This window comes from Bubalus bubalis, chromosome 22, assembly GCF_019923935.1.
Source record: "Bubalus bubalis isolate 160015118507 breed Murrah chromosome 22, NDDB_SH_1, whole genome shotgun sequence".
NCBI classification, from domain to species: domain Eukaryota; kingdom Metazoa; phylum Chordata; class Mammalia; order Artiodactyla; family Bovidae; genus Bubalus; species Bubalus bubalis.
The window spans coordinates 24618427-24641910 of NC_059178.1; the positions used below are offsets into that span (position 1 = coordinate 24618427).

The 23484-nt window shown below is 43.4% G+C and overlaps 1 protein-coding gene across 3 annotated transcripts; it reads right to left on the reverse strand.

Annotated features, from left to right (window-relative positions):
- Positions 1–3232: 3232 nt before the first annotated feature.
- Positions 3233–20129, reverse strand: LOC102400287 (myosin regulatory light chain 12B). Of its 3 annotated transcripts, XM_025273519.2 has the most exons (5): positions 19971–20095; positions 11142–11248; positions 9407–9602; positions 4632–4793; positions 3233–3732 (listed from the first exon to the last, which is right to left on the reverse strand). In XM_025273519.2, exons 3-5 carry the CDS (start codon positions 9585–9587, stop codon positions 3560–3562), a joined length of 516 nt encoding a protein of 171 aa, XP_025129304.1. In that variant the 5' UTR covers positions 9588–9602; positions 11142–11248; positions 19971–20095; the 3' UTR covers positions 3233–3559. The 3 variants fall into 3 exon arrangements, with proteins under 3 accessions (XP_025129304.1, XP_006071911.1, XP_044790708.1); XM_006071849.3 differs by lacking the exon at positions 11142–11248 and having other exon boundaries at positions 19971–20129; XM_044934773.2 differs by lacking the exons at positions 11142–11248; positions 19971–20095 and adding an exon at positions 12712–13004.
- Between the last annotated feature and the right edge of the window lie 3355 nt (positions 20130–23484).

Below are 23484 nucleotides of genomic sequence, written 5' to 3' on the forward strand. Positions count from 1 at the left end.
AAAGATGTTGATTAGGCTACAGGTATTAATTATTGAATTAGGAAATTATAGGTTTAATGAGAAGCACCCTGCCTCACTCAAAAAGTTTAAGTTAGTCATTGCTCAGACACTACTTACATAAAGTTGAGCAAGTGGGCTAACTTCTAAAACTCAGTGTTCTTACCTGTAAAATGGGATAACAATGCCTACCTTATCCACCTCCTAGAGTTTTGAGGATCGAATGCAATAATGAAAGCTCTTAAAATTACTCTATGATGGTTCAGAATCTAGTGGTGTTAACTTCAATAATTATTTTCCTGAAGGGCAGATTCTGGGGCTGGATTGACTGGACTCAAATTACAGTCTCAGTGCTTCCCACTTATGTAACCTTGGAAAGCTGCTTCTCTGCACCTTGGTGTTTTATCTGTAGAATATCAAAATATTGGAGTGTGTGATCATTCCCTTCTCCAGGGGATCTTTCCAACCCAGGGACTGAATCCAGGTCTTCTGCATTGCAGGCAGATTCTTTACAGTCTGAGCCACCAGGAAAGCCCAGAACAAGGATTATAATTTTCTAAAACCTGCCTCAAAGGCCAGTGGTGTAACATGCCTGTTACAGAGCATTCAGTATCGTTTGAACTATCTGATTACACACACACAATCATCCCAACTGTGATGGCCAAGGCATCCACTGTCAATTGCAGAGATCATTACTGAGTTGTTCTCAAAAACAGGAAAGATATTATAAAAGAGTTTTCACTATCATCACTAATATTTCTTGAACCAGAGAGGAACAAGGTGCTAGCTGCGGTGCCTAGTAGAATGTGCTCGATTCCACTCCTCTCTTTATAGACACTATGGATGAAACAGTGGGATATGTCAGGTCAACGTAAGGCACTCAGGAAATAGTTTCTGTTGTTTTTCATCTTGAAAACTTTTTTCAATCTCCCAGTCTTCTCAAATCTTGCCTTTAAGCAGAGCAAAAGAATAAATGAAACAATGTCAGAGAGCTGGTGACAAGGCAGGGCTGGACTGGAGTAAAGAGGTCAGACAAGGAGAGCAACCTCCTCGACCATCTGCACAGTTTGAGCCACCCTCTTGTCTCGCCTGGACCATCGTGACAGCCTCTTAACTGGAAGCCTTCCTTCTGCTCCCCTTGCCCTCCATTCTACACACAGAAGCCAGGCTGAGTTTTTCAAACATAATTCACATTTCTTCCCTGCCCAAAGCCCTGTGATTCTGAACTTAGATGCTGCAGCAGTTGCCATCTGTATGTCCTTCCCTTGAGCTCTCCCAGTGTTCCCACCTTGGAGGGAGCGTCCTCTGTGATTGGTCAGCTCTGCCCTGATCTCCACGTAGGCACCCCCTTCTTGTCTTTCCAATAGCTCACGGGTACCATCTCAGGGGTCTTCAGTTCTGCTTCCCACAGGATGTAGACATGCCTTCCTGATCCCGCCTCTCACAGGAGAACTAAGGCACAGGAGGGCAGCATTTTTTTTATATACATATTATAGGTTTAACATTTTAAATTTATTTTTGGCTGTGCCGGGTCTTCATTGCTTTCCATGGGCTTTCTCTAGTTGTCGTGAGAGGGGTATACTTTCCTTGCAGTGGGAAGGCTTCTCCTTGCGGTGGCTTCTCTTGTTGAGGGGCATAGGCCCTAGGCTCTCTGGCTTGTCATAATGCAGCACGCAGGCTCAGTAGTTTTGACTCCAGGGCTTAAGTTGCTCCGCCGCATGTGGGATCTTCCCAGACCAGGAATTGAACCTGGGTCCCCTGCATTGGCAGGTGGATTCTTATCCACTGTACCACCAGGGAAGTCCGAGGGCAGTGTCCTTGTCTGTCCTGCCCTCCTAGTTTTCCCCAATTTAGAAGTGCCTGGCACATACCAGTGACTCTAAGTATTGGTTTAATGACAGTCAAGATGATCCCAGTATTTCCCCAACATGGTGACTCTGGTTTTGACACTGCATGTGACATTGAACTTGGAAGTAGAAAAAGGAGCCAGATGTGGATTCTTGTTCTAGTGTGGGACCTTGGACTGTTGCTTCAGCTTTCCTGAACTTTAGCTCTTATAAAAAAGCAGGAATCTTACTTGCCCTGCTTACCTCATGGGCGGTACCTGAGTGCTCAGTCTCTTAAATTGTGTCCGACTCTTTGTGACCCCATGGACTGCAGCACGCCAAGCTTCCCTGTCCTTCACCATCTCCCAGAGAGTTTGCTCAGACTCCTGTCCATTGAGTTGATGATGCCATCCAACAATCTCATCCTCTGTCATCCCCTTCTCCTGCCTTCAATCTTTCCCAGCGTCAGGGTCTTTTCAAATGAGTCAGTTCTGTGCATCAGGTGGCCTAAGTACTGGAGCTTCAGCTTCAGCATCAGTCCTTCCAGTGAATATTAAGGGTTGATTTCCTTTAGGGTTGACTGGTTTGATCTTCTTGCTGTCCAGACTTCTCTAGCATCACAGTTTGAAAGCATCAATTCTTCAGCGCTCAGCCTTCTTTATGGTCCAACTCTCACATCCATACACGACTACTAGAAAAACCATCTTGTCAAAAAAAGCTTTGACTCGACAGGCCTTTATTGGCATATAGTCTTTGGTCTTCTGTTTTTTTACCTGGTGTATAATTTTCTGAATTCTGTTCCAACAATGTCCCTCAAGTTATTTTAAATCTCAATAATGACTATAAAATTATGTTAGAATGTAATGAAAATGTCGTGACCTTTTAAGCATTCAAGGCTTCTCAGAGATAGCATGGTGGTCTCTTCATCTACACTCTGGAAGGGGCGCCCTGGCCTGGAATCCCAGGTCTGGTAGAGACTCAGATCAATCACTCAACTCCCCAGAACCCATTTTTTCCTCTTGAAATAACAGAAATCTATCCCACAAGGTTGCTGGGAGGACTCAATGAAAATCGCTTACATACAATGCTTTACACAATGTAACTATTCATCAGATTTCACCTCGTATTCCTAGACCTGGATTAAGAAAACAGTCAATGTATTCTTAGTTCCATTCTGTATTATCATTCAGTAATTTAAACATCTGACCAGAAGCATGAAAGAAACTAAGGTATAACAAGTTTTTACTGTATATTGATGTTAATTTATATTAAAAATACTGTCTGAAGTATGTGAAAAAGCAGGTTTCCTGTGAAATCTGAATTATATGAGTTGAAAATCTAAAGAAAGGACTACCCCCAACTACTAGGTATTCAACTTTCCATTATATTCCATTTGAGTCGGCATGATCTTTATTTCAAAATAGCATTTTTATTATATAAAAATGTAAAAATCCAGCAAAACCAGAAATACCGGATATATTTTCCTGGGCTTTCACATTTGTTGATTTTTATTTGCAATCTCTTTTTTCAATACAATTTACAACTCCATCCCCATTTGCAGTCTGATTATACAAGTGCTAAGTGGCAGGAAGGTCTAGAATAAATACACCAAAAAAAAAAAAGGCAAAGCTGTGAATCAAAGTTGCATGCAACAGGCCTATGGGGGGTGGGGAGAAATGTCTAGGAAACAATATAGAGTAAGACAAAGTAATTGGAAAGTTTTAGCTCAAGTTCCTTCAGTCATCTTTGTCTTTCGCTCCATGCTTAAGGATTCGAGTGAACTCGATGTAATTGAAATTCCCCTTTTTGTCAATAGGTGCTTCTCTGTACAGCTCGTCCACTTCCTCGTCTGTAAACCGGTCTCCCATTGTGGTCAGCAGTTCTCTCAGGTAATCCTCCTGAATGGTGCCTGGAAGGCAGCAGAGAAAAGGCAGTTGTGAACACTGCCCAGCATTCTAATGATCTGGTTCTCAATCTGGTCAATCTTACAAGGTATTTCATAACATACACATTTACATGAACAAAAATAAAGCAAGGTATTTCATAACATACACATTTACATGAACAAAAATAAAGCAATATATAACCATATCATTATGTTTTCCTATTGTCTTTAGAGTTCTTTATTAATATTAAATCATTTTAAAAGCTCAGTTAGTAGATCATATGCTTACAAAATTAATTTGAAGCAAGTATTTTCCAGAGGAGGAAAAAAACCCTTGTATTCCATATATATATATATAAAACAGATATAGGATAGAAGGGCAGTGTGTTTCTAAGACCAAATGAAGGATGGTGCAGTTTTAAAAAAGGTTGAGATGGGGAGGCAGGAAGGAGGATGCAAGGTGTATCTGAGGAGGAGATGTGAGTGGCTGAGCAGAGGGTTAATGCAGAAGCAAAGGGGAAAATGAAAGGAGTAAGAAAATGGAACAATCAGGTTTTTTTCAGTTTTAAATAATAAGGGGGAAAAAAACCTAAGGTTTTATCGTTCAAGTTAGTGAACCATACTATTTGGTGAGATTTAAAGTCTGAAGACGTCGTTTTCAGTGTCTAAGAAATACTATTTACCAGCCAGTTCTTCTGGCTTTCATGGATGCTCAGAACCAAATTCAAAGGTTAACACCACACACTGTGGAGCTATATGACCTACATACCTGTGTTTCGGCCCTTCTCGGTCAACTGTCCTATTGTAAATGATGGTTTCCCTTTATTCACTTAAAAAAATTTTATTTTACTAATCTTTCTCATTTCTTAAAAACCATTTTACACAGTCTGGAATGAGGCCGGGGCATAACAAAGAGTGCTCACCAGTTGCTTCTTCATCAAAGCAGGCAAAAGCATTTCTGATGACGTCTTCTGGGTCTGTGCCGTTCAGCTTCTCCCCAAACATGGTGAGGAACATGGTGAAGTTGATGGGCCCTGGAGCCTCGTTCATCATGGCTTCCAGGTACGCGTCGGTTGGGTTCTTTCCTGTAAAATTTCACATTTTCCCATTTAAGGACAAAGAACTCATTTCAATAAATAACTATTCTGTTATTGTTATGTTCCACAATGTATTTTTTTAAAGTTACACCACCATTACATAAAACTAATCTTTCAGTTAACTTACATTGCTGTTGCTGTTTGTTGTTTAGTCACTAAGTCGTGTCCAACTCTTTTTCAACCCTATGGACTGCAGCCTGCCAGGTTCCTCTGTCTGTGGGATTCTCCAGGCAAGAATACTGGAGTGGATTGTCATTTCCTTCTCCAGGGGATCTTCCCGACCCAGAGATTGAACCTGCGTCTCCTGCACTGGGAGGGTAGTTATTTATCACTGAGCCATGAGGGTAGCCCATAACATAAAAAATCTTAGATACACCATTATAAAAATGCATTCTGGGCTTAGATTGTCCATTCACTGATCCTTTCTGCAACTTTTCCTTCACTGTGGTTTAGTTGCTAAACTCTTGTGACCCCATGGACTGCAGCCCGCCAGGCTCCTCTGTTCATGGGATTCTCCAGGCAAGAATACTGGAGTGGGTTGCCATTTCCTTCTCCTTCACTATTCTTCATTCAAAACAAAACAAAACAAACACATGAAACTATGAAACAGGCAATGCCACATTAGCACATTCGGAATGTTGATGACATTAAAGACCCATCAGGACATTTCAATACTGGTTATTTTAAAAAATCTATTCATGTTTCTAACTGTGGTACATGCAGCCATAATTGGTATGCTTCAAACAATTTATTTATAAGTTAGTAATTTAAGCTAAAACCATTAGATTGGTTTAGAACTGGGAACTCATTTTAAACACTGTTACATTACATTCTTTTTGGTTGTCAGACACATGCCCAGATGCCATTACTGGTGTTGAAATGTAGTCTTGTTTAGCATTGTTCATGATGGGAAATCTTAACCTCAGTTCCAACCGTGAACACGTCTCCCTGTTCCGGTACAGTGGGAGGGAACTCCCCTGACCTTCTGCTGGAAGTTGGGAAAATTCCCCTGGAATGGTCTCATTTGGTGGGAGTAACAGCCCTGAAGGAAGCATCTGGAGCAGTGGGTTTGAACCCCAGTTCTGCCCCTGGCTGCGTGCCTGGGAGGAGGGTGGCACCTGTCCAGGATTTACTTTCTATTGTAAAATGACTTGACTAGTTAAATTCCAGAAGGTTTCCCTTCCAGCATTAAGTTTGTACGATTCTCCATGAAAAGAACATATATGTCAGTATGTCTCTATTACACCCAACTAAGCTCTAATGATAGTCCATGCTAGAATGATGGTTCACATCTAAGTTTTACTCCTGGGAATCTGAATGGAATTTAAGTGCCAGGTTGGCATCTATCTTATTGCATTACAATCTTCATTCAGTACACCTATTCAACATACCAATACAAAACCAGCCCCAAATTAATCTCAAGATTCTTTAAATAAGTGAAAGTAGTTAAAAAAGAAAAAAAAAAACACATTTCTTTTCTATCTTCAGGCCTAACCCAATTCTCTTGCAGCATTTTTGGGGGATAAAAAGTATAACCCAAAGGTGTGAAGAGTACTTGGGTACAAAGAAGACACAGGGATTTAAAATGAATTGGCTTAGGCTAGGCACTTATGGACCCATTCAAGGAGTCTAATATAATTTGATTTAAAAGGTATGGGGTTCCCCAAATCGAAGTCCTCGAAGTCCGCCTCTTATTGTACCACAACTCTTTCACCCAACAAAAGCTAACTAACATCTATTAGGAGGGAACAGGCTGATGTTCAACCTCTGTAATACAACTAAGACCCGTAATTTTCCCTGGTGGGCTTCTTCGGTAGTGACCTGAAGTACACGTAGTGATTCGGTGTGCGGAAAACACTGGGACCCACCCCGCCTGCAAGTCAGCAAGTCGGATCCTGTCTTCACTCTTGAAACAGAACTTGCCCTCCACCGTGTCCTCTGCCTGCCTTTTGTCTGTGGAATAAGTTTAGTCAGAGAATATGTTTAATCGGAGAAACGAGAAATGCAGAAGCAAAGGAAAACAGTCAAAGGAGACCAAATAATAATACTGTAGTCATTAAGCACAGTCAAGAACCTTTAGTTCTTTCTCAGGGGCTATAGATAATATTCTGAGTCACACGGTGGGAGCTGTCTTATAGATACCAAAACACCAGGGTGAAGAAGTTAACCACACGATGACCAGACACCACCCACAACATAAGTTGCCACGATTCTGAGAACTGGTCTCCACGAATCCTGGAACTGAAGAGTAACTGTACTTAAAACCACCAAGATGACTCTGGTCAGACCATCAATGACCAATTTGAAGATGACTGTCAGGGTTGACTGTGCTGTTTCTACACGCAGCCCTCTCCTTCTGTCTACAAAAGCTCATGCCCACTGGTTGCCAGTGGAGGGGTGGGGAGTCTGCCTTTGGACTGATGTTTGGCCTCCCTTCCCAGCTGCCAGCCTCTGAGATTAAAGCAAACTTTCCTTCCCACCAACCTGGCCTGTTCATTGGCTTCTGGGCATAGAGGAGCCGGACCCCACACGGACCCCACACATACTCCTTTCCACAGGGACCCCACACATACTCCTTTCCGTAACACTCTCACTCTGACTAAGAGGAATGTTGCAAAATGTTAACAACCACTGAATCTGGGTAAAGGATGGAAGCATGTTCATTATAGTGTTCCTTCAACTTTATATTAGCTTAAAAATTTTCAAGGGAGGGGCCATATGTATACTTACGGCTGATTCACATTGTGTAAGGCAGAAACCAACACAACACTGAAAGCAATTATATTCCAATTAAAAACAAATTTTAAAATATTTTCAAAACAATGTTAGGAGAATAAAAGTAAAAGTAAAATAGGGGAATGAAATTATGTGGTTACTAAAAGGAAAAAAAGTAACACCTTTTCTCCCTTTGTCCCTGGCCCTGGAATAGCCGTTTCTGGCGCTCAGTCTAACACAGAAACACTCAAGTACAGACCCTAACTGTGGGCCATGCTTGACTTGCGTCCCCTGCCCCCAGGCTTGACACTCCTTTCTACTAACCATGAGATCAGTGCTGACTCAGGCAGGACAAGGACTTTCCCTTCCTTCCTTAAGATCAAAACAACAAAATCACATAAAGAATAATAAATTAACACCCATGTAACCAAAATGACAGAGGGTAGTTTCTGTTTGCTTTAGATCTTGTATCTTTAAATGAAATATTGCCATTTGTAGCACCATGGATGGACCTAGAGATTATCATACTAAGGGAAGCAAGTAAGGCGCAGAGAAAGACAAATATAAAAAATCACTTACATATGAAATCTTAAAAAAAAAATGATACAGGTGAACTTCAACAAAACAGAAAGAGATTCACAAACATGGCAAATAACTTATGGTAACCAAAGGGGAAGTGGGGGAGGGGATAAATCAGGGATTTGGGATTAATAGATACACATCACTATACATAAAATAGATAAGCAACAAGATTTACTGTTCAGCACGGGAATGTTATTCAGCATCTTCTAATAATCTATGATGGAAAAGACTCTGAAACTGTATTCCTGAAACTAACACAATATTATAAATCAACTGTAGTTAAATAACGTGTGTGAGTGTGTATATGCTCAGTTGTGTCCAACTCTTTGTGACCACATGGACTGTAGCCTGCCAGACTTCTCTGCCCATGGAATTTTCCAGGCAAGAATATTGGAGTGGGTTGCCATTTCCTATTCCAGGGGATCTTCCTAAACCAGGGATGGAACACGTGTCTCTTGAGTCTCCTGCATTGGTGAGCGGATTGGGCCACTGGGAAAGCCCAAATAATGTATAAAAATCCGTAAATCCCCTACCTTTACATTTTCATTTCTGTAATTATAAAAAAGTTATAAAGTGTGAAAGTCCCCTTCCTTGTGTCCCTCCCTAGGAGACCTGGCCTTCCTCCTTGAGATGATCATGATCACTTATTACGGTCATCTTTGTTCTTATAACCTGCTCTCAACCTTTACTACTTAGTACACTATATTATTATTGGAGAAGGCAATGGCACCCCACTCCAGTACTCTTGCCTGGAAAATCCCATGGATGGAGGAGCCTGGTAGGCTGCAGTCCAGGGGGTCGCTAAGAGTCGGACACGACTGAGCGACTTCACTTAAACTTTTCACTTCATGCATTGGAGAAGGAAATGGCAACCCACTCCAGTGTTCTTGCCTGGAGAATCCCAGGGACAAGGGAGCCTGGTGGGCTACCGTCTATGGGGTCACACAGAGTCAGACACGACTGAAGTGACTTAGCATAGCATAGCATAGCATACACTATATTATTAGCCACTTTTGTTTAAGATTCTGGTTTTTTGCCACCTAGCCATTCCCTGGTTTTTCACCTAGTGGACTTATCATATTTAGCCACAGGAATGGAACGTGCCCAGCCACAGAGGCTGCCAGGCCCATACCCCTGCAGGCATATCCTCTTGTGACTGGCCCTGCCTCAGTAGGGCATCTCCCACCCAACATCTCTCAACAGGCCTCTGAGATGGATAATTGCATATCACACAAACATTAATTCATAAAATGCTGATTAATGTTTATGTTGGAGGCAGGCATATTAAGAACATAAAAGTCTACCTAGAGAAGCAAGCATGTCATGCAAGTCTTCCTTGTCGATGAACCCATCCCTGTTCTGGTCGATCATGTTGAAGGCCTCCTTGAACTCCTGAATCTGGGACTGGTCAAACATGGCGAACACGTTGGAGGTCGCACGCTGGGGGCGCTTCTTGGTCTTGGTCTTTGCCTTTTTGCTCGACATGGTGGCGGTTTAATTCTAGAATTGAAAAGAAAAGAACATAAAGCAAAACTGAAGGCATAAAGCACAAAGTAAAGAAAAGGACTCATGACACCTAAAGTTAGTGAGTAAAAACATCTCAATGTAGAATATTATCTGGGTTATGTTATACACGTAAAGTTTATTTCCAATGTCACAAAAAACAGCTACGAAAAAGGAAGTTTTGAATAGGAAAGTACTGATGTAGCTTTCCCCCAAGTTTCATGAAACTCATTTTTATTAAACATGAATGAGATTTGAAGCATGCAGCAACAGCTCACACTTACCGAGTGCTACTGTGTGCCAACCACTGCTGTGAAGACAGGGGGCTCCCCTTAAGACTCTAAAGTGGACATCTCAGTTCACAAAGACTGTCCCATTTAACCCTCACAACAATCCTATGCAGCAGGTATACCTTTTAACTCCATTTTACCACCAACATTACATAACCTCTCTGAGCCTTGGTTTTTTCCAAAATACAGCTTGAAAATTTAGAGAAGCTCACTAAATTCTGTTTTAGAGCAAAACACAATAACTACTCTAACAGAAGTGAGAATTAAATGAGATATATGCAAAGAGACTAGTACAGTCACTATAAGTACATGCTCAAAAGGCTCTCATTTAAAAAAAAATCAAAACATATCTTTAATCTTGTATCCCTTCTAGCTACATCTTCATTTTCTATTTCCCCAGACAAAACTTTTAGAATAGTAGTCTAATTCTCAAATCTCTCCATTTTCTCATGTTCCCAAACACTCCTCAATTCTCTGTAATATAGTTTTAGTGGTAGCCTCTAATACTCTACTACCGGTAATTTATATGTCAAATAGAATAGACACTTCTCATTCCCTTTTATTTCTTGGCTACACCATGTAGCTTGCAGGATCTTGGTTCCCCAAATAGGGATCAAACTTGGGTCCCTGGAAGTGAGAGTCCTAACCACTGGACTGCCAGGGAATTTCCTTATTCCATTTTTATTTGCAGTTTCGATTGATATAAACACAACATAAATAGACTACTGGCTTTGGAATTAGAAAAGTGCTGAGTTCGAATCTCAGCTTTACCATTACTAGCTACTATGGACACCAGAAAAAAAAAGTTTTTTAAATATTTGTTTGCATGGAATCTTAGCCACTGGACCGCCAGAGAAGGCCACAGTAAAAATTTTTGATCCAATGTTTTATTCAGTGTTCACAATGGCCCTAAGAGAGAGGTACTTCCTCATTAGGTTAAAAAAAAAAAAAAAATTAATGGCCCTTGTATAGTAAAGAATTTAATTTTGCCCCAGAAGAGGTCTGGCCTTGGTCCTCAGCTCCTAGGAGGTAATCTCTAAGTCCTTAGGATGTCCTGCCACGTTTATCTGGGGTCTTGGGGTCAGGTGTTATCAGCCTGGCCTCTAGACAAACTTCGGAAACTGAGATCGGCCTAGGAGCAGTGGACAGTAGCTAGGGGACAGGTTCCCAGCAAAAGCTACAGCTAGCAAGCAAGGGCAGACAATACTCTGGCAGGCAATAGTCCGTGCACACTGTCACATCTTACCAGGAATCAACGCTGCCCGTGGAGAAGACCACTGGGAGCTGAGCTTTTGGAATTCTCCTGGGCTCTCGTATCTCTTCCCTTGGCTGATTTCAGTCTGAGTCCTTTTGCTGTAATAAACCAGAACTACAGCTGTCACAGTTCTCAGTGAGTCCTAGCGAATTACGGAACCTGAGCGTCGGTCGTCTCAGGGAACCAAAACTGCAATTTGGTGTCAGAAATGACGGGGGCCTTGGGGACTGTTCTAACTCTGAAGCCACAGAGTGCAAAGGCAGATGACTGGTGGGGGCAGTGGCTGAGCAGAGGAACTCTGGACCTGGGTCTCTAGGCCTTCCAGACTTGGACTTTAAATCTGTATTGTTTTAGTCCATTTGCAGTTTTGAAGCACATCAGCCTTAGTGTCCTTACTCTTGACATTCCAACTCCTTCCCCTCCCTGCACACTTGGCCTGAATAAATGTTAATTTCTTCCCCTTCCTGTAATTTGGCTTGTATGTGACCTCAGTTATATTGAAGGTCAAGTCGGACACAGAATGTGATCCACTAGCAAGGCACTTGACTCTGCTTTAATTCTTCCTTACATTCCAAAACTGTGGGATTAAAATTCTTTCTCATGCTAAAAATTCTATGATTCTATTTCTTCAAGATTCAAAAGATATAAAAGATAGTAGATCTGAAGGCAAGAATTAGTGCTCTCCCTCAGTATCAACAAATTGTATTTGTAATAGAGTCATTTAGAAAAATCTCCCAGAGAAAAATCTTTATTTAAAAAAAAAAAAGATCAATTGTTTCATGCTAACCTTACAGCTAACCCAAAAGTACATTATATTTAAACATCTTTGAAGCTTAGTTGGAGTTGTCGAAGAAGCTGATGCTGAGAAGAGAGAGGTAACCCAGTAAGGCTAGAAAAGCCATTATACAGTGAGCAAGTCTGAGCCCCCAGTCAAAACCGTTACAGAGCAGATATGGCTCAATGTAGTAATACCATGATTTCTTTAAAAAGAAAAAAGTTGATTTTTTCTCTGTACTTCTTTTAAAACTGGGCTTCCCTAAGAGCTCAGTTGGTAAAGAATCCACCTGCGATGCAGGAGACCCTGGTTAGATTCCTGGGTCAGGAAGATCTACTGGAGAAGGGATAGGCTTCCCACTCCAGTAGTCTTGGGCTTCCTTTGTGGTTCAGCTGGTAAAGAATCTGCCAGCAATGCAGGAGACCTGGATTTGATCCCTGGGTTGGGAAGATCCCCTGGAGAAGGGAGAGGCTACTCACTCCAGTATTCTGGCCGGGAGAATTTCACGGACTGTACAGTCCATGGGACTGCAAAGAGTCGGACACAACCGAGGGACTTTCACTTCATTTAAAACTAGTGTACATTTATATTTGTATATGGTACCCATAAAAGTACACATATAAAATACAAAGTGATAATAAAACATCAGCTGAAAAGTAAGGCAAAGTTGTAGCAAAACAATCAATCTGAAACAAACTCTGGCCTCCAAAGAAACTTCCCTCCTCTTTCTTCTCAACTACTGAGATAAATATCTTGGCTTTCTCCACTTTCTCACTTCCCACTCACCACAATCTGGCTCTCTCTTCTCTACTGTAAGCACTTTCCATTTGCCAAATCCCGTTTAAGTCTTCTTGGACCCTTCTGCTGTATTTGACACCATTTTATCCCTCTTCTCTTCAGGCGTCAGCAACCCTTGGCCTTGGTGAACTGTAACAGCAGAAGTGAACTGTCCCCAAAGGAACAGGAGCCCCAGGTTCCCATCCTTGAAGACCTCACTCTCTTAGGAAGGAGACTCCTGAACAACAGCTTGGGACGCCTGGTTGAAGTAAGATGCTGGTCTGACTTGGTCTCTCAGGCCCCCTCTCAGTTCTATTTCTATGCTTGGTCTTCCTCCAGTTTCTTATTAGGCTCTTCTCTCCTCCACTCACTTAAATATTCACGCTCCCCAGCATTCTCACGGTCCACGGCTCATTAAATTAACTCTGCGTTCCCTGGATGATCTCATCGGCTCTGTTCTGACAACACCTGTGACTCCCACATCTGCATTCCCAGGGCGGACCCTTCCCTTGGGCTGTGGACTCAAGCAGCCATTTGTGCTGGTGTGAGGCACTCATTTGATGTCCCACAGACTCTCAGAATCAACATGTTAGAAACTGAATTACCCTCCCCTCCTAACCTTTCTCAGCTTTGTTTCCTGTGAGTTGATGGCACTATCACTTACTCTCTCGCCAAGCCAGACAACGGTGAGTCATCCCTGACTTGTCTCTCTCCCCGATGAAACAGGCCCAGCCTCTTAAATAGATATCAGACTTGCTCATCTTCTTCTTGCCACCACCCTACTCTGCTGCTGCTGCTGCTTCTAAGTCGCTTCAGTCGTGTCCGACTCTGTGCGACCCCACAGACGGCAGCCCACCAAGCTTCCCCGTCCCTGGGATTCTCCAGGCAAGAACACTGGAGTGGGTTGCCATTTCCTTCTCCAATGCATGAAAGTGAAAAGTGAAAGTGAAGTCGCTCAGTTGTGTCCGACTCTTAGCGACCCCATGGACTGCAGCCTACCAGGTTCCTCTGTCCATGGATTTTCCAGGCAAGAGTACTGGAGTGGGGTGCCATTGCCTTCTCCGACCCTACTCTGGGCCCTCATCATCTCTGTGTAGAATATTTCTATGGCCAACACACCAACCTCCTTGCCTCTTGGTGGCCTGTCAACTACTCTATCTTCCAGCCAGAGGCATGTAAAACATGAAATGACCACATCATTCCCTTTTGAGAACTCTCTGGCCCTCCACCTATGCCTACAGGACAGAGTACAAGTTCTTAAGCATGCACACCTTCCCCCGCTCTAGAATGACCTTTCTCTAACCATTCTCTGCTTTCTACTTTTCCTTCAGCAACACCAAATGTCTAGAATGTGCCCAAACACCATGCAGTTTCTCAACTCATGTATTTGTTTTTGTTATTATTCTAGCCCCAAATGCCTTAGCACCAGAGAGAATTAAAGGTCTACTTGACTTATGGCTACTCCCATTTGCAGAGTGACTCGTGTGCTAGACACAAAGGTGAATTAAATTTCCCATGCCCGCTTTACACATGAAGGAACTGAATAGCAAAGATGTCAAACAACTTGCCCACCCTCACCTGGTGGCAGACCTAGAATTCAACCCCATTTGTTTAAGGTGATTTTACCTGTATATTCTTCATGCAATTCTTCTAGTTTTTATTTCTGGCCACAGAGCCCAGGTTGTGGATCTTAGTTACCCTACCAGGGACTGAACCTGCACTTCCACTGCAGGGAGCCACAACCACTGGACTGCCAGGGAGGTCCCTCTAGTTATTTTTTTTAATCACAAAATAGTTCTTAAACTTTCAATACTCACCAGTATAATCCAACATTCCTGAACAGCTACTTTCCTCTAAATGTAATTCCCAGTGAAACTGAGTTTTCAAATTCCAACTCTTCAGGGGAATTTATTTGCACAGATTAGACGTTCACAGCTGAATGGGAAGGGAATAAAATACGAAAGGCACCCCTGCAGCTGTGCAGTGTTGCAGCCTTGGTCTGGGTTCATCAAATGGCAGTATTTCCTCCCAGTACCTGTCTTGGTTTGACATGACAGCTAAAGGTTTGACATCTTTACCTGCAACTGTCAAATTACTACTTGACCTATAAATATCAAACGAATAAAACCCACCAAACTCCATTCTTAGTTACAAAAAATATCCATTTAGAACACAGCATATAAGGTAGTGAATCAGCCTTAACAGCAATAAAACAAAAGTCTCACTTCCTCTTCAAAATTTTTATTGTATTATTTTTGTAAATTTCTGATACAGAGTGAACTAAAGGTTATATGTAGTACTCACAGGTTAAAGAAGGGCAGGGATATAGGAATACTGGTAGTAGAGGTGGTTATAGTGTCAACATATTTAGATCATAGTCTAAATATTTGCAAAATCACCTGCAATAGTGCTGTGCAAATCAAAACATGGGCACCGTGATCATTAACAGGCAGCAACTCTTGAGAACCTCGTCCAGCCTCTATGGCTTTCTTGGGAACCTGGGAGAGAGGTGCTTACGGCGCATTCTGTCAGCCCTAAGAAGCATCTCAGGCAGCAATGTGATGCTACCATATGGCAGGTAGATACAGCTCTCACAGCAGTTAGCCTCTGGTTTCGACCTTGGCTGCACATCAGAATCACCTTGGAAAGTTTTAAAAAGTGATGTCTAGGTCCTGGTCTGGTACAACGGAAACTGAATGTCTGTAGGTGAAACCTATGAATTGGTATTTTTAAAATGCACCAGGTGATTCCAATGTAGAGTGAAGGTTGAGAATCAATGAGTTAACCACTTAGAAGGCACTGACTGTGGTTCTGAGTTTCTGCCTGACACTCTGCAATAACAGACTAACAGAAAACCAAATGAGTTTATTAAGGTGTATATCTCATGTTTACCTGGGAGATACCCAGGGAAAATGCAACTCTCAGAGGTAGCTTAGAACTCTGGCTTCAATATCATCTTCAGCTAAAGCCAGAAGAAAGGCGTGTGTGAAGGGGAGAGGCCAGGGACAAAGGTGAAAAGCACACTGTAAACAAGGGCAAGCCTTCCCTCGGGATTTCAGTCCAGCCTTCCCCTCTAAGAGTCTAAAGTTGTCTCTTTAACAACCTTTGTCCTTCCTGGTAGAGAGCAAAAGAAGACCTTTGTAAATTTGTGTCCTGCCTTTCGGCAAACTTCCTGAAGCCTGTGCTCAGTCCTTCGGTCGGGTCCTTTGCAACCCCAAGGACTGTAGCCCACCAGGGATTCTCCAGGCAAGAATACTGGAGTGGGCTGCCATTTTCTTCTCCAGGGGATCTTCCAGACCTAGGGATCAAACCTGCATCTCCTGCATCTCTTGCACTGGCAGGTGGATTCTTTACCACTGGGAAGCCCTTCAGGCAAATTGAGGAAGGGCAAAGAGATTTTCTTGTGTCTGCCTCTTTTCAGTTGCCTTCAGCTCAAAAGAATTTTTAGGCCAAAGTGGCATATTTTGGGGTGGCATATTCTGCCGCCCTTCATACGCAACGGGACATTGTGAAAATGAAGGGGCGTGATTTTGTCATAATACATGTTGTAGATTCTGCCATGCTCTCGCTCAGATTGCTCAATGTGGGGGAAGCCAGCACCAGGTCATGAGGGCACTACACGACCCCACGGAGAGGTCCACATGGCAGGGAACTGGGACCGCCAGCTAACTGCCAGCAGCAACCTGCCAGCCAGGTGAGTCAGCCGTCTTGGAGGTGGATCCTCTGTCAAACAACTGCAAACCCAGCTGACATCTGGACTCCCAAGTTCAAGACAGCCAGAATCACCCTGCTAAGCTGCCCTGGAATTACTGGCCCTCAGAAGCTCTGTAGTGTTTTCTTAAGGTGCTAAGTTTGGGCATAATCTTATATACTCATAGAAAACTAAGCAAGCCATTGTGTTTCCTTGGCATCTACAATATTTAATAGGGCAATGCCTTTATTTCAGAATTATAGCCAAAGAATTTTTAAAACAAAGGGGCCACAGCCACGTTTGTGCTGGATAGGGAAACTTTCTATTCCTGGTGAGCAAGCTTTAATTCCCTCCATTCGGTTTCTCTCAAGTTCAGAGGGTTCTTCTCTTCAGTGCAACAGCCACTCCTTCCTCAACCTTCCCATTGCCAACCTCTATCCTCTTCTTCAGGCCGATCACTATGCTGATTTCCTAGTTCTTGCTTTGTAACTGGAGTTTTCTTCAGTTTGTCTTGAATGACTGCTTTTCTCAAGGACTGGTTGAAAAACTGATAGCATAATGGTGCCACTCAAAAATGAGGTAACTGGGGGAGGAAGGAGAAGCTGGTTTCATGAGCAAAGGGATGACAGAGAGTTCATTTTAGCCATGCTACAGCAGAGATGCCTGGGGACAGGATGTTTAGAAGGTCTCCTCTCAAGGCTGATTTGTGAGCAGAGGCACAGAGTGAGGTCTGAGAGTGGATGAACGCAAAACAAGTAGAGAGTGGTTCTTGGGTTAAAACTTAAGGTCATTCCTGATTCAATTCTCATCTTCGCCAAGGTCTATCAGCATCTGCAGGAACATCTCGTGAATTCCCATGGCTATTACTGTAGTCAAGACTAGTGCTCATGCTAATTGGTAAGATCAAATGACTGGGTATGTGAGCAAGTGTGAATAGCAATAATCAAGAGAATTGAGTATATAATCAAATTAAAATACTCCACAAAATTAACCTGACGTACTCAATGACATATTATTGTTTTTATGCTGCCTATTTAGGCAGATATATAATCAGTTCCATAAATAATTATATCTGTTACTTCTTTTAGAGCCAAACTCAATTTTACAGCTTTTCTCTTAGCAGCAGTGAAGTTTTCCCCATGCTATAAACATTTTAACATTTATCACATACATTATAATGCTGTCATTGCTTTATTATGGGTTTTATGATCATCCTAACTGGTAGTAAACTTTCTATCATCTCTACCCCCCTATCATCTTTTTATTGCAAAACAACAAAGTAAAATTTACATATAGTGAAATGTACAGATCTTAAAAATGATGTACACCATATAACCACCACCCCAAATAACCAACCATCAAGTAACAAACATGACTCCAGAAAGTTCTCTCCAAATCAATCACTCTCTCCCCAGTCTACAATTGCTCAGATTTCTATCACCGTAAATAGTTCTGACTTTGAACTTCTTACAGATGGAATTATACAGTTCACACTTTATGTGTCTAATTTCTTTCACTCAATGTTTTTGAGAGTTATGTATCTCGCTGCATTTATCAGTGGTTCTTTTCTTTACTTTTACTGCCCAGTCGTATTCCACTGCCATGTCATTTACATGTCCATTTTTATGGCATTTAGCCTATCTACCAAAGACTGCAGGGTTAAGTACAGTGTCTTACACATTGCTGGTGCTCAGTAAACACTAGTCAAGCGAACAAATACATATGCCTCCTCAAAATAGTACATACAGATACGTCCTCTGTAAGGTAGGTCCTAGGTCTGACTCCCCAATTATGGCTTTCTCCAAGGTCTACCCATAAACTCCAATGGACTCTCAGCAAGAGATCCTTAACAAAATGTACCAGTCACTCCTTGTTCCATACCTGACACAAACAGCTAATCAGAGTGCTGACTATGTGCTAGGCACTGGTCTAAGCATTTCATATGTATTAACTTATGTAATCCTCAGAACCACTTTGACATAGGTGCTGTTATTTTCCCCATTTCTCAGATGAGGAAATTATGGCAAAGAGAATACATAATTTGTCTGGAGCCACAGGTAGAAAAAAGTAGAACTCAGATGCAAAATCATGCTCAGGAAGTCGATCTCAAGCGCTTGTACCACTAGCTCTTAATGCCCTGCAGCTGAAATTCTCTACCAAGAAAATGTGGAGAGCTGGCTGGAGGTAACAAGCAAAGCCATCACAGCTCAGGTGCAGAACAAAGGAAGATGCCAAAATCATCCCAAGATACACATTGTCTTTGAAACTTGGGAGACCGACAACCAGCTTTCTTAGGGGCTCCTGGTCCTTTTATCTCTCCTAAGTCCAGCAGCCCTCACCTGGGGACCTGTCCTTCAGAAGCTGCAGTTTATCTTGCCCAAACGCAGTCTCATTAAACCATAAACCGAGTCAGTCACCATAGAAGCTGTTCCATTCAACAGAGCCTGGACAAACAATAAGCTGTGTACTTAACCATAAACTCCAAGAGAGTCCTCAGAGAAAATGGGTGGTCTAGGTGAACCCCTCAAGTGACCTTGGGCAAATTATCTCACTTCACTGAATTTCATTCTTCTCCATTATAAGACTAAAGATAACCTATAAAGTTCTTCTGAATTCTAAAGTGCTATGATTCTTTTCTCACCGAAGGAGAGTTGCAAATCCATCTTTAACTAAGGCTGCCAAACTAATCCTCTAAACACCCTTTTCTTCATCTCTCTCCCTTAGTGAAGAATCCAAAATGACTCCCTAATGCCTCTTACATAATCTTTTATTTCTCGTCAAGTTTGCAAGACATCTGTGAAAAGATTCCCACGGATCTACCCACTTCTAGCTATTATCCATCACAGTTCTGTTCCGTTCAGGCTGGTCTCCCCGTCTTCTCCTTTTCACACGACACAATTCCCACCCTCTGAGCTTTTGGTCTTGTTACCTCCTACCACAGATCCAGCCAGAAATAGTAAGTTCTCCCTCCCAGGGCTAAGTCCAAGGCCTCCAATGAGGTCACGATTCGTTTTTTTAGGAAACCCTTCCTGATTTTTGCTATTTGTTCTCTTCTTCATTGGTAGGAACGGAGTAAATCTTTATAAGATGCGAGATGCTGCGAAAGAGTCAAAACTCCTGCGGAAATCGTTCCATTCAGCCGGTGCCAACCCGGCACTCCCGGCAAGAACCAGATACTAGCGGGCCCCCTGTGTCCCCAGAGCACCCAGCCCTGTGTGTGGCACAGACCCCCCTCACCCACCGACCAGGCCGCGGGGAGCTGGGGGGCGCCGAGGCACCAGGTGTGTGAAACCGTCGGGTGACACAGCGCCGGGGACCGGCCGCCTCCGCCAGCAGGGCGGCTCCCCAGCCCGTTTCCAAACGCCTGAGCCTCCCGACCCCTCGACGTCCAGCCTCAGGCCGGCCGCGGCCAAGGCCGCCTCCCCGACCCTCCCCACCCCACCGACAGGTCCCACAGCCCCCGCCCAGCCCGCCCGCCGGCACCAGGGCGGGGGCGGGGGCTGGGGTAGGGTGGCCGGAGGCGCATGGCACTGGGGCGGCCCCAGGGGTGTCGCGCGCGGGGGCGAGTGCCACTCACCGCGGCCGGACACCACCACCAGGAGCCGGGCTGCCTGCACAGGACCTGCGAGGGTACGGGCGCGACAGCTGCGGCACCGGCACTTCCTGCCTCGGGAGGCGGACCGGAAGTCGCACCGGAAGGCGCGGCGGACCCAACTCCGGGAGGGGGGACGCGCCGCGGTTCTTGCTCCCGCCGCGGCCGACTTCGCCTTGTCCGCCCCGGCGCGGGGCTGGAGCCGACCACCGCGGCCTGGGTTTCCGCTGTGTCTCGCGGGCCTTGAGGTTCGGAGCGGGCACGGCGCGGCCGGGGCCCCGCGGCCCGCCCTTCTCCCCCGCCATCGGCGGCGGGTCCCGCGGCCCTTCCGCATTCCCGAGCCGGCGCGAGCCCTCGGTTTGGGGGTCGCCGGGCGCCGCCCACCCAGGGTTGTCACTTGGCAGATAAAAGTACACCCAGCCTGGTTACACCAGAGTTTCAGATAAAACGAGTAGTTTTTCAGGTTCCGTCCCGCGTCACACTGAGGAAGGTTAAGAGGGCGGCGGCCGGCGGTGTCCGCCTGCAGGAAAGCCCTTTCTTTACAAACTGCACGCCCAGAGAGAGTTCTATCATCTGCCCTCTCTGGTCTTAATCCTCACGTTATCTATCAGGTGTACGCCCTGACCAGGACAGTTTCTCCTTTCAACCACGGGAAAACTATTCATTTGCTTTCCTTTGATTTACTACAGTACAAACTTACATACACACACAAGCGTGCACAGGCATTATACCATGATCTTGGTCAAAACAAAGGACACCACCAAAATGCATTACTCCAGTTTTGTTCTAGCGTTCATATTCCCTCAACCTTGGAATATTATCCAAGTGAAAGTCACTCAGCCGCATCTGACTCTGACTCCATAGACCATAGCCCGCCAGGCTCCTGTCCATGGGATTTCCCAGGCGAGAATACTGGAGTGGTTCCCTTCTCCAGGGGATCTTCCCGACCCAGGAATCGAACCGGAGTCTTCTGCATTGCAGGCGGATTCTTTACAGTTGAGCCACCAGGGAAGCTCTTGGAATACTATAGATGGATAAAACTATTTCTGGATAATGGGAGATAACAACCCTTTGTGGAGCACTGTGTTGCCTCAACGTGTGCTGGATGCTAGGGAGAACAATCCAGTCTTTTATATTCTAGGAAAGTGATGAGAAATCTAGGAATCTTTGATTAGAAATTGCTAGGTTGTAGGAACCTTGTGCACTCTATACCAGTTGTTCTTAAAACAGTAGCACCAATCAGAAAAACCCGTGGGCTTCCTAAAAAAGCACCCCCCCCCCCCCTTCCCCAGCAGATTCAGGTCAAGGGTAGGGCAAGAATTTGCATTCCTAGTAATCACCCAGCATCCTCCCTGGAGTAGCACTGCCCCCAGGTCCTTAATTGAATGCATTTTCTCTAGAGTCTGAAACCAATTGCTGAGAAATCATATCTGGTTCTAAAATATTTACCCTTTCCCTCTTTGGCCCAATAATTAAATTTTTCCCCACTCATCATAACATTTTGGCTTCAGAGGTCTTTGTCACAGAGCTCTTCTAGTGTGCACTATTAACCATCCAATAAGTCCTCACCCTGGCCACTTTAAATAAGATCATAGCTGATACCCTGACTGCATGGTCTTTGATCTCCATATTTGTTACTAGAACTGTGTTCCAACACAGTGGTCACTAACCACATGTGGCTATTTAAACGTAAATTTAAAATTCAGTTATTTGAGACACATTTTAAGTGCTCAATAGTCACATGTGACCTAGTGTCTTTATTGGACAGCACAGAGAGCATTTCCATCATCACAGAAATTTCTGGCTAGCACTGTTAAAAGTAGAATAAGTATCCAGTCCTTGGGAAACGGTTAATTATGGCATACTCTTATCAAAGATAATTGTTTCTTGTGGTCATTAAAAAGAATGATTCAAAAAAAGGTAATATACTTAAAAATGGTGGGTATGCCAAAATATGACAATTTTACATTAAACTAAAAAACAAGTTGTCTACTTACTACAAAATAAAATGTATGTAGATAAATATGGAAGAGAAGTTATGATGCCTGCTATTTAAGCAGCCACACAGAAACCTAGAATAAAAAGATACAGGGACTTGGGAAAACTGGCTGTTGAAGATGAGCTCCAGCAATGCTTTTCAGGACAGCAAAGATAAAAACCATGGTTGCAGGGAAATCAAGAACTTGTACACTTAAAGAGGACCTAGAAAGATACAAACAGTTCTGACATACTGGACCTACTTGGAAATCTAAAGTAAATTGTTTAAGGACCTACTCTATACCACACATTTTAAAGTATATTCTCATTAAATACTAAGAACAACTCTTTAATAAAATTCTAGTTTGAGATAATATACTATCAAATCCCTGTAGACCTTTCTACTAACCTCAGTCTTCCAATCTCCAAATATGATTAACTCCTGTTACCTACCCTTTACTGTTTTCAGAGGGAGCACTATCCATTTTTATTTTTCTAAGAATAATCCTACAACATGTGATCTAGGTTTTCTATCTGTTAGACATCACTCCTTTGGTTTCATTTGCTTTTTCTCTAAACAAATGCCCTGTGGTCCTGCCTTCCCTATAAGCCTCTCCCACTGCCAAACAGCCCCTGCTGGTAAACAGAATACCTACTGGATGCTAGACCATTTAGCTTTAGTGTGTTTCTATGTTTACTACAAACATAGAGGGTATTGTCCCTGTTAAACAGGTGAGGAAACTGACACTTACGGTGACCTGCCCAAGGACACGAAGCTCATCAAATAACAGACTGGCAGAATTGACTCAGCTAAGTCTGACTCTAAAACCTGTACTGCTCCTAATCACAAAAATGCTGCTTTATATATTCATAGATTATGTTCCGATTATGAACCAAGAGCATTACTTCCATTTTACAAATGAACAGAGGTTGAGGGGGTCAAATAACTCTCTTAAAGTTATAAAGCCATGATGGAGCACGAACAAGGTTAAAACGCAGCTGGACTGAACCGCAAACCTAGACACTGCCCCTGTCTCCTGCTACATTTAATTCTGCACTCAAAACTCTACCTAACAGCCCAATTGAAAACCTAGTATTCTATTTTTCTGTGGTTTAACACTATTGACTAACGTCCTCACTCTTCCAACTATTCACCTGGTTTCCATCACACTGTGTTTGTGGCTTTATCTACTGTCCAAGCCCTTTTCGACATCTATCTGATCCTCCTTACAACTTGCCAGCACACCCTGTAGTCTATCTCTTGTGGTTCTTTCTCTCTTCATACCTTGTAAAAAATGGTTGCCTTTCCTTTTCATAATTTGCTTTCACTTGTCTCGTACAGCCAGACCTATTCCTGTTTCTTCCAGCAGCACTCATAAACTGCTGCTCTCATCCAGGTACAGAGGCTCTTCGATCAAGTAAAATCAGGGCCCTGGAATTGGAATGGCACTGTCGTCATAAAAAGTGGGTAAGGAGGCTGCCCCCATTAGGCTGGTTTTATCAGGAGTTTTGCAGTGGTTTG